We start from the raw sequence: 11,885 nt of genomic DNA on the forward strand, positions 1-11,885 counted from the left end.
GGTCACGTGACATAAATATTTTTGTTGCGAGACTTCGCATTCGGAAAATCTCGCCGACGCTCGACACTTTCCGTGATGACAAGCCCCATGCCACATAAAGCACAAAAATGTGTGCGAAAAAATCTCTGCGTGCGTATTTCTACGAGGCGCCGTTTTAATTAACATTTTTGACGTACTTTCTGATATAAAAGAAAATAAATATTTTATGCAAAAAATTCTCGATAACTTTTGATGTCAAACAAACATTTATTCTAAAAAAAAAAAAACCCACCGATTTCTGATATTTAATAAAATCAATATCAGAATATCAGATGTTCACTTTTTTTTATATATCAAAAGAAATTTCCTGATATCCGAAAAAAAACATTTTTTGATAAAGTTGAATTAAAGATATTAAAAATTCGAATTCTTGACATCAGAAAATCATTAATATTTTCTGTTATCAGAAAATCGATTTATTGATTATGATATCAGAAAAATAAAAATAAGATCTATTTAAAATGACGATCGACTTAATTAATGCTCCCGTGATGCACCCTTTGTAGACTCCTTAGAAATTGTGTTTCAAACCCGTAGATGCATGTTAAAAATTGAAATATGTGCATAATTTTAAACACAATTTCAGTTTGGCAACTTGTCCATTCTTACAATAATTAGCACCACTTTCTTTACCATTCACCGTCAATATATTGAGACGATTCTATAAATGATAAATGAGGTCGACGCAAAATATAGGCCTACAGGCATCAAACAGGCTTACTGCAGTTATCGATTTCAATAGATAAGACGTACCGGAATAACAGGAACACATATAAATCTTACATTAAAAAAATCTTCAAAGAAAAACAACAACAACAAAAATAGAATGCAATTCTGGCTCTGTAGTTCAGCGATTTGCTTTTGGATCATGGGAATATTCATTAAATATGTGAAATATATTCGCCATTAATTTGAATTTCTGATATATTAGAAAATATAATTTGTGATATTAAAAACCAGTTTGAAATCTCAAAAAATCATTTAATTCCTAATATTAAAAATCGATTTTTTGATTGAAAACTTTGGCAGATTCATTCTGATGTGTTTTTGACAACAATTTGTTTCTCTTTATTCTACGCATAATAATTCTTATGTATTCTAACGTTGTCTCAATAGGTAGAGATTAATTGTCTTCTTTTTGTTCATATATAAAGGGAAACAAATCATAATCAAAGTACTGAAGAACTGACGGGAGTTGATTTTGTCGATGTTTATTTATTTTAAAACCAATAATATGTTATTTTGCATGACAAGTACATGTAGTTTCTAATTTGTATTTGAATTACGCACATTTTTATAATATGAATAACAAGAATGTCGAGAAACCCCCATATGAATCATGTTAAATAATATTTAAAGATAAAATGAATTCAATCAAACTATGTATCAGTAATAGAAATATTTCTCGAAAATTGTTTGGATCCAAGCAATATTGAACTTTAGTCTCGTTCAACCAAATGCTCGGCTGACACCGTAAATCTCCGACAAGCAAGAGAAACTCTCTGCTTTTCGGAGATTTACGGAGACAGCCGAGCGTCGAGCTGAACGAGACTATATTGAACTCTGGCGTAGGAATATATACGAGTACAATAAATATCTAAATTGTTCGTACCATTTAAAATCTGACTATTTTCAAGGTATTTATAAATAAGTTTCCTTAAAAAACAATGCTTTAGCATACATTACACCGAATTTATCAATTATTTTCAAGAACTAAGTCTTGTCAGCAGCGATGATTTGTGCTGAGGTCCAAACACTGTTTCACTTTCGGTTTGTCCGAGTAACTGCATAGGAGAGTTGATTAAAATCAACTCCCAAAAAACAATCGATTACTACAAGATAAAACTCCACCAATTATTATCGACTGAAAGGTGACCGAATGTTTATCATGAGTGACTAAATGTTTATTACAATTTGACTGAACGTTCCAAAACCATCTGTTAACATACCGTTCACTGAATAGCGCATATTCTCTCTGTGTACACCTAAGGTAGTTTAGAACGATTATTCAGATAGGTTTATGTAACTTATAATGCATGATTTTTATTTTAGATTTTGAGTTATGATTTACCAATTCTAAATTGTTAATTATTATTTTACTGCACGTGGATAAATCACGTTAGAATCACATTGTCATCTCATGGACAGCAATGTGCGAAGTTTGCATACATTGCTCTCCTTATATGAACTTTTGATTACTTTTATTACTCCCTTTTACCTAAATTAGGTATGCTGTCTGAAAATCATGACAACTCAGCTCAGTTTGTTGACATCTAATTTGTATTGAAAAAAAACCAACTACAGAACTAAGACAATTAAAATCTATAGTACGGGAATTTGCATTAATATTGCTTCTCTCAAATGAATTTTTATCACCCGTTTTCTTAAAATAAATTCAGTATAGCTTGTTGACAGATAATAAACGATATCAATAACCCCCCCCCCCCCCAAAAAAAAAAAAAAACCCACAAAAAACAAAAAAACCCACAAAAAACAAAAACAAAACCAAACCAAAGAAACAAAAACACCCCCTCCCCAAAAAAACCCTCAAAACAAATAAAAAAACATCATACGGAAACAATGTATCAGGTTTATTCATTATACTGTCATGTTGTTTTGAATTTACCGGGTGGCAGTAAATTCAAAATTTACAACATGACAATACAGATGACAATAACATTTTAATTAAACGACGTCCAACCCTGACCTTACTTTGACCCAAATTGCGGCTACCATAACTATATATATCAAATAAACACAACAAAAAATAGCATAAAAGAGTATGCATGTTGATTTTTAGGTTTTTTTTTCTTTAAAAACAGATATTTTTCATCTTAATAAACATATATGGCTTCTTTGATGGTTTATAAGGATATGATAAAACGCAGTGAGCAATGCAGGGAAAAATATAACAAACCACCCAATGCTGCAAACACAATACACCTCTCTCTCTCTCTCTCTCTCTCTCTCTCTCTCTCTCTGATTTTTAATTTCCCAACCCACTAAAAACTATCTAAACAGGTAATTATAACAAAAAATTGATACGAATTATTTGAGGATGCATATTGTAAAATCTCATTAGCATACTACCTGTACATTATGCAAGGAGCTTTATCAAATCACAAAAACTGAGTATCAACCATTATTTTTGACTAGGATCATGCAATTCTATAAAGTCAGAAACTGGACGTGTTCTAAAAGTTTCTTTGGGTTTTCAAAATGGGTCTTGCAAAGGCCATCTGACAAACTTAGATCACCATCTGCTCGCTGTTGGTACTGAAATGTCAAGTTCTATTCATGACCACCTAAGCAAGTTTAGGAATTAACGGTGGTGTTTGTTTCTCTTTTTCCGTTCAGTCCCCCTGTTTGTTCCGCTGACTTTTCACCACCCTCACTCATTGATTCGACTCTTGCTTGACTTGTCCATTTTGATCGCACGACGTTTCTTTTATTCATTTCTTCCAAAGTGGCATTTCCTCTATTCATATCTTTCATAGCGTTCTTGGTTCTGTCATCAGAATTGACAACGTCCTCTATTCTAAGTCCCCCTGACTCAATTCCCAGGAATTCACTAGTACTGTAACTATCAGCTGAACGTTCCTGAACGTTCATACTTAGCATTCGGTTCCTTACATTTTCGTCGAATGGATCACTGTAAAAAAAAGGGAAGACGATTATTGTTTAAAAGGGTCTGAATAAAAATCAACAGAGGATTTTAAATTTATATCGGCACTGCTGCAGTAGCCGCAGTTTCCAGAACGTTTTTTGGCAAGGATTAAAATACCAAAGTTCTACTTCAAAGTATCCCTGTTTCCCATATTTGTATCTCCTTCGTTGCCCAGTTGGCCATATAACCTGCAGACAAACCCACACATATATTAAGGTATACGGTATAAGCTTCCCACTCCAAATATGTGCATTGAGGAAAAGCAATATGTTACATACATCGACTGTTGCATCGAAATGGGTCCGAAGCACAACCCCAATACTACCTGGACCCCCGTCATGGCCATTGTCTCTCCAATCATCACCTGAATGAAAATCAGCTTTATAACAACTGAAATGAGAGAGAGAGAGAGAGAGAGAGAGAGAGAGAGAGAGAGAGAGAGAGAGAGACCAGCCACTTGGAATCAAAGGATTTGGGTTTTTTCAGTGTAGGTTCGTCTATTACTAAGCTGGTCTTGTGTCTTAAGGAGTGAAAGACAACTTTTTGTACCCCTTTTAACGAGACATCCAACATCAATTAACTGATCATCTGGTAAAATTCTAGGTTCGTCGACTACCGTTACAGCAAAATCGTCATGGAATCCATAAGGATAAGGATATCGATTACCATTGTCCCACATAACGAATATAAAACCTGTTTGGAACAAGTAATTTTCTTTATAATACTAGTACGTGAATTTTAAAAATAAACTGAAAAAATATGAAGCGGAATCTAATTTAGAAGCATTTACCATCACGATCAATATCAACAACTGTTCCTGGACCGTGTGTGTCTTGTTCGTTATACCGCCAGTCTGGGCCCCTCCTTACTCTAGTTCCTATCGGTGGCATGCTAGTGGTGAGTTTTCTGTGGCTATTGTTGGTCTCGTTGTCATGACGATCCGTTCCCATTTGGGGAGGTGGGTTTCGTATATACTCAACAAGGTCCTCCTTAACGTGAAATATTTTTTTGGACATATTAAAAAGCTTATACGAATCGTGTTTAAAAAGACAGTTCCAAATCAATAGAACAACTTTACCAAGTCTAGTTGTCCTATGGAATGCTCGGATGCTTCCAAAACTGCCCGCACCATGTCGGGTTCCACATTCCGAAAGTTCGGAAAATAGGACCTGAGATGAGCAGCTAACAACTAAGATGAAACAATGTATAACTACATAACAAAGAGTTATGATAGAAACAAAAATACTGTTATAGAAATAAACAGCTTAGAGAAAAACAAAATACTGTCATAGAAAGAAGTTCACCACTAACAGGAAAGATTGAAACTGTCATATACTATAGAAGAAGACCTAAATTCAGATTTTCTGTTTGTTTATTTGACCTGCAGATGTAATCATTGAAATTCAGTTTTGTGCCTCAAAATGTTTTCTGATGTAATTATATCCTTTGTCTTCTTCTTTAATTGATAAATACAGGGGAATTTCATTTCAAACCAACTTTAACCTAGTGAACATATTTGGCGTTACTAAATGGAAGCACGTGACGTCTTGATACTTTGGTAAACAAATAATTAGAGTGCACTGTAGACACTTAAAGGACAAATTCATTTGCATCAAGATTTTGCAAAATAACTTTTTTTGTTAAGTAAAAAAAAAATTGAACTTTTTATCTATACAATTTGGACCTTTGAGAACAGATTCAATTCTTCCAAAACATATTATAGCGCCAAGGAATTGAACCGTTTTTGTTTTGGTTCGTGTCAATCTATCATGTGAGTTACCTGATTTAAAAGTAAGTAGACTTTTTAATTGTTTACATGATATGTAATCTAGGTTGAAGTAAATAAGTTTCACTTATAAAGAAACGACCTCTCCTTCCTGCTGATGTATAAGTTTATCAAAGTCGGCTGGTCTGATCGATTTTCCACCCGTTATTCTAACTGCTGGCCCTAACATGGTCTGAAAAAAAAACCAACCAAAAATTCTCGCCTCTTATAACAATTTAAAATGAGAATACATTAAAGAATAATAGGACTTTAACCATGTTGTGTTTAAGAATGATGTATGTTAAAATTATATTGGAAAATCAAATAAAAAAGTACCTCATCCGCCTTTCCAAGAAGTACACTGTATACTCTGACGGGGGGTCCTATTGTTGCGGACAACACAGCGGCTATTTCCGCCGAAATCTTTAAAAATAAATGTTCGTTTATTGTAAACAATATTGATAAACACAATTCGTTTATAAATTAAATCAAAGTATACCTTTAAGATATCCGACATCTCTGGTGTAAAATCTTTATTCCCGGTAACATGTTGAGGGGTGGCTACTCCGTCTGTTAGAACGATGATCCGGGGATAAAATGCGCCCCCTCGTGCACAGGGAATACCTCCTAAAAGATGTTTAAACATTTTTTTTTAAATTTGGAATATACATGTATATTAATAAAGTTTAGATTATTAAAAAATAGAAATAAAAATTGATTTTTGCATTTTCTTACCTATCAATTCTGTTACAGCGCAAGAAAGTAGAAGTCCTGCAGACAAAGGACTTGTTCCTCTAGGTTTTAATTTCTCTAAAAATTCATATTCATAATCATATATATTTACATTTTCCAGTGTCTTTGTCTGTAAATTACATTACATTTCATGATTTCATTAATGACCATTTTGATATTTATTTATACAATCATATAAGTATAGGAATCAGTCTTTGTATATCATGATGTGTTCAAATACATACAGACGTGTTCAAATCTATCATAAAGTCCTTCGGGCTTTATTTGATTTGATCAACCCGTCCGTATTTCACCAAATCATACAAACCGATTTCACGATTTTTTGCATATCTTAGGTTTGGATCTTTATACATGCTTTATTTTGAAAACATGAAATATGACTATTCTAAAACCTAGGAGTCCATTTAACAGACATATAAAACTGACATTTTAAGATCGACGTTGAAAATCTTTTAATATAAAATATAAAACAATGTTTTATGGACTAGCTGTAATATGATATTAAATACACAAGAGAGAACGACTGTATTTCAACTGAAGTTTTATGTAATTAAAGTTATGATATAATAAGAAAATTACTTTGACTTTAAAATGAAACATATATTATGAATTATGAAACTTTCTGTATACAGTTCAAGTACATGTACATAAACTTTTCTGTTCTCAATTCCTAATCTAAAACAAAACCGACTTTTGTTTGAATTAGTGCTTTAGACTTAATCAGGATAACTCTGAGAAAAACCTAGTATGTAATGCCGGTTTACATCCTTTTTAATCGTATTTATTATGAACTACATATGAAATTAAAATCTTAATCTGGAGGTCACCCCCCCCCCACCCCCCCCCCCCAAAAAAAAAACCAAAATAAAACTAAAAAACAAAAACTAAACAAATCCTCTAAAAACTTTTCACTAAATTTTAATTGTTAATTGTTTAATTTGTTGATTTCCAACCTTTATTTAATGGAATAATGAAACAAAATTTACCACCATTATAATACTCTCAAACAATTAAGATAAATATTTGGACTTGTTTTCATTTCAGAGGAGGTGAATTGGTTAATTCAATTACAACAAAAGTATTCTTTTTTGAGAAATGGACAGGTGTAGCCTATATCCACTTCTCTTCGCAAGCCCACACATTTTGACTCTGGAAAATGTGTAAGTGTCGGAACCGAAGACGGCGGACGCTTCGACCCATGTTTCGATTCCAGTTTTCCTGAGTTTTCGTAACAGACTTAATATTATTTCTACATTTTTAACAAGTGGATGTAGACAATGCCTGTCCATTTCTCAAAGGAGAAAACAACAAAAGTTACCTTGAAGTGTGCAGAAAGAATACTCACTGATCATTTGTTTCAGGTTTAAAAAATCCGTACAACATCGGCTTAAAACTTTTGTGTCCTCTCCAAAACAAACTAATCCAACGCTCTGAGGTAAAGGCGAAGCCTGTATACCTTTGGTATGAGATGAAATGTATATCAACTCATTAAGTAATATTTACATACAAAAATAACCTACAATTCATATATTACAAATAAATGAAATATTCTCTTTAAAAAACACATGCCAAAAGATCATGATAGAAGCTACACCTAATCAATCTTTCAGTTAAACATCAAATACTTATTTATTCTTAACCTAACCTTGAAACTTTTATAAAGAAATGACATGTGTTGATAACGATGAAAGAGATATTCAAATAAAAAATCCAAAGGAAAAATACAAAACAGGGATAGAAAAATAACGGACCTCTAATAAAATTAGAGGGAGGATAAGGTACCATGGAGTATATAATTCAGTCTTGCATTTTAAATTCTGCATGAAAAGTAAATGTCTTTTAAAGCGCCTCGATGGCCGTTGCCATTTTTAAAGACTATTTTGATCTCTTTTAGAAGATGGACTCCATATAGAATTATAGGAGAGTACTCAAATTTAAAGGTAAAATATATGGACTTTTTAAAAAAAATGAACAAATCATTTCGTAAACTTTTAGTAGATCTGATATACTCTGTCCCAAGATATTTTGGATTCACGTTTGGCTTAATTGCTTGATATTTATAAATACCTCAGGATTCAAACGATGTTTAATCAAAAGTATGAAAAATTTCCAAGATTTCTCAGTCAAAACGCCCCTGTTAGCTTATCAGGTTTCCATACAATGCTAAAAAATGTGATGTCTACGGAGATTTTGTATTGCAGCAAGCCCGGATGATAACGTTGAAATATTGCGCGATGTATTCCGAGTGCATTCCGAATGGAGAAAAGATGTAAACATTCCCCATTATAAATCTCCATAAGGAATCTGTTTTCGTTCCTGTGAATTTTTCCGAGTGAAAGATGATAATGTGTCAATGAAATTATCTTGGAAAATATCCCTTTCAACTATTCCAATTGCACTTCTTTCACAAGTAAGTGTATTTTTATTAAAAATCGTCCAAATGTGCTGCATAAATATCTTGGGACAGACTATAGTTAATGTTTTGAACTTCTAGCCTTCTTAAATGCGTTGTACAGATTTCATAATTGGAACCAGGACTATTAAAAACTTAAGCTTTGTGTACCTGATATAAATCGAATAGCCAGATCGACCATCGTTTGGAATGCCTCTCCGGACATGCTTTCCGAAGTATCCAGACAGAGAACACTACATATACCACGTACACTATGAATTTCTCTCTCCTCGGTATCTGTAACAAAGTGTTAAAAATAAAGTTACATTTTTCAGTATTACATATAAAGTAAAATGAACGGTACTAATATTTATAAAAAAACACAATTTACTCATTCTCAGGAATTCGTTGGCCTTATCCATCCAGTATCCAAAAGACAAATCATTTCGTTGGGTTAATGACTCAGAATTATCTTTAGAACATTAAAAGATAAATGTTATTGACGCTTTTTAATCATCTGACTTTCATAATTTTTATAAACGACTTAACCATTAAAATAAATTAAAATCATACTGTGACTGGCCTGGACCGATTGGTCACAATTACTGCATTTTCGATCGTCTAAAGAATTGTGCTCTCTCTGCAGGTTTAGAATAATTTCTTGAGGCCCATCGCCGTCTTGTCTGTCAATCTTTGGGTTACCGTTCCATGATGATCTTGGTGGACAATCTGTCTCGCATGAAATGTTATCATGCACATGATCTATGTTTACCTTGCCTAAATATGGTTGATTTTCATCATGTGATTCCAAAAAACAATTTGGAGACATGCCTTTGTTTTCAGGACCACTTTGATTGAACATAATGTCAGTCATACCGTTCTGATGAAATGAGCTGTACAGGCCGACATGGTTATTAATGGTCGAGCAAAGCGTGTTATCTTCAAGATTGTTTGGAGAAAAATCTTTAGTGCCAGAGTCTGGTTCAGTGGAGACAATTTCATCTTTTTGAGATAATGAACTGCTACAATTAAAAAAATACGACGTGAAATTGCAAAAATTTGACACTTGATCTTAATGTTGAGAGCCTAAAATTGCTTTAATAATACTATTCATACCTATTTTGTTCAATCGTTAATATCTTGGAATTAGTGTTTGATTTAAAAGTACTGAGAGGGTTTGGATTTTCATTCTGTTGCTCTTTTGACCCATTTGTTTTTAGTTCTTTATTTTGTAATTCGTATTCTATGCAGTTTTCTCTTCTAGATTCTAATGTCTTCAGTTTCTTTTCCATCACCTGAAGATTTTCTGTAAGCCTACTTAGAATATTCTTTAGATCTGTGATGGCATAATCTTTCTCCTTCCGCACCTCTTTAAACTTCTTGACAATACTTTCAAGCTCTAAAGGTAATATAACAATATATACAATTTGTCAAATATTTGTTTAATCATGTGTAACGATATATGTCTGGTTTGTTTCGAATGCAATACTGCTGAGTGAAGTTTCATACAGAAGCAAATACTGTAAACCAATTTTTATTCTCGTGCGAGAAAATTTTGCGAGGTTTGCAATTACCTCATTGCAAATGCCCCATTTTCAATAAAGACCTTGCCGTATGGTTGTAAAACCAGAACGGGTGTGGGTTAAACTTTGTCGCAAAAATAGGTCGCCAATAATCAATTAATCCCAGGTAAATTGCAAAATAATTTCGTCGCGAAGAAAATTTGATTATCAGTAATTTGGTCTTTATCATTATTGGAAATACCTGCTATCAGCTTTAGTCCTCTGTCATGGAATTTTCGATGGGAACTACAACATTGATGTTCAGTTATTACAATGGGAACCGATGATGATAGTTTACTCCAAATTGAATTAACTAATCACACTTACCTAGAACGCGTTTTTACCATAGTCAATATCACACGGTGATCTTTTTCAAGATTTGCAACAGATTCATGACACCGATTCACCTACAATAATACGTTGACAAATCAGAATTCATTTTAAAAAGCATTGCATATATGAAAGTTAAGCGAAATATGTTTAGAGTTTGTGTATCACCAATTGTTTAATGACTAATTTCTTTTCTTCACTCAAATCTCTTCTGCTCTCCTTATGACCAACACTGTCATCTTCGATATTTTGCCGACACAGATTGTCTTCGTCTTGACATTTGTCTTCTTTATCACCAGTTTCACCACTCTCAAGAGACTTTGATTCGCCAAATGCAGCAACACATGTACACTCTGAGTTGTCATCTTTGTATTGACAATTTTCAATGTTGTCATCAACAAGTTTTCTGTCAAACTTCCCATTATTACTTAAATGGTTTACGTCCAAAACCACTTCGTTTTCTTTCTTAACAACGCCCCGTCTGCCTCCTAAGAAATCAGAGTTGAGACTTCCTGCAGGTAATTTGATTTTATTGAGAGTGTTTTTTTCTGGAACTATACCTATGCAGTGAGATTTGGACAATATCTTAGATTTGCCCAAAACTAATTCCTTTCCAACATCTTTCTGTACTGCTAGAGAGTCTACAGAAGAAACTAAAAACGTTTTTTGTTCCATAAATAAAGTGTTTTGATTTTAACAACTTCCAATAACTAAAGATTTAAAAAAGTATGAGCCATATATTATTATCAAACAAGTATGCCCCCCCCCCAAAAAAAAATTATGAAAAATAAACAAAGGTTTATGGCGTGTTTTGCTTGATCTAAATTGGAAAAGAATTTAAATCAAATTCATGATTTAATTATATCATCTTCTTATCGCACGTTTTTGGGCATATATTACATTAATTCGAGATAAACCGAAAATCATATCACATTATGAATACCGGTATCTCAATTTTGCCTGGAATGTACGTTTTTCCAAATTGCTCTGACAACTCAAAAACCCCAACAAGTTGCCAAAAAGTTCAAGCAGAATTTCAGACTTTCATAGAAAAAACTATCTCCAGGGGCACAATAACATGGAGTTAGTCAAGAAATATTTGGAAGAAAATGAACACATACAAATCTAAGAATGAAATGTTTGTAGATAAATTTGAAACTTGCCTGTAGCATGTGTAACTGCAGTTGAGCTAACGTTTCCCATGTCATTCATTGCTCTTAAATAAATGTGAAACTATTTTCATCATAATACATTTCAAGTGTGTAATAAGGAAATTTTACTTGCCACAGGAGAAGAATTCAATTGGTGATGCATTTTTCCATAATAGCTGTTTCCGTTCGATTTCCGTATCATTATAAAATCATACAGACTTAGAAT

At 33.0% G+C, this 11,885-nt stretch overlaps 1 protein-coding gene across 10 annotated transcripts; it reads right to left on the reverse strand.

Annotated features, from left to right (window-relative positions):
- Positions 1 to 2,609: 2,609 nt before the first annotated feature.
- LOC105333516 (uncharacterized) lies at positions 2,610 to 11,880 on the reverse strand. 10 transcript variants are annotated; one of them, XM_066086523.1, is made up of 19 exons: positions 11,672 to 11,873; positions 10,677 to 11,161; positions 10,506 to 10,585; positions 10,381 to 10,424; positions 9,733 to 10,015; positions 9,493 to 9,638; positions 9,190 to 9,345; positions 9,008 to 9,088; positions 8,788 to 8,913; positions 7,570 to 7,680; positions 6,207 to 6,281; positions 5,971 to 6,098; positions 5,808 to 5,894; positions 5,575 to 5,664; positions 4,785 to 4,895; positions 4,497 to 4,695; positions 4,256 to 4,399; positions 3,824 to 4,070; positions 2,610 to 3,691 (listed from the first exon to the last, which is right to left on the reverse strand). In XM_066086523.1, the coding sequence occupies exons 1-19, from the start codon at positions 11,718 to 11,720 to the stop codon at positions 3,355 to 3,357; spliced, it is 2,979 nt and encodes a 992-aa protein (XP_065942595.1). In that variant the 5' UTR covers positions 11,721 to 11,873; the 3' UTR covers positions 2,610 to 3,354. The 10 variants fall into 10 exon arrangements, with proteins under 10 accessions (XP_065942595.1, XP_034323091.2, XP_065942593.1 ...); XM_034467200.2 differs by having other exon boundaries at positions 3,824 to 3,894; positions 3,985 to 4,070; positions 9,190 to 9,638; positions 11,672 to 11,870; XM_066086521.1 differs by having other exon boundaries at positions 9,223 to 9,638; positions 11,672 to 11,874.
- Positions 11,881 to 11,885: the final 5 nt, after the last annotated feature.

Source organism: Magallana gigas, chromosome 6 (assembly GCF_963853765.1).
Source record: "Magallana gigas chromosome 6, xbMagGiga1.1, whole genome shotgun sequence".
In the NCBI taxonomy this organism is placed as follows: domain Eukaryota; kingdom Metazoa; phylum Mollusca; class Bivalvia; order Ostreida; family Ostreidae; genus Magallana; species Magallana gigas.

Excerpts from the sequence above, each read along its gene's own strand:
- LOC105333516 (XM_066086519.1), bottom strand. The coding sequence starts at position 11,720 with ATGAATGACATGGGAAACGTTAGCTCAACTGCAGTTACACATGCTACA. Across the intron at positions 9,639-9,732 it reads TTAACGATTGAACAAAATAG|CAGTTCATTATCTCAAAAAG; the intron begins GTATGAATAGTA and ends TTTTAATTGTAG. Across the intron at positions 9,089-9,189 it reads ATCGGTCCAGGCCAGTCACA|ATAATTCTGAGTCATTAACC; the intron begins GTATGATTTTAA and ends AATGTTCTAAAG.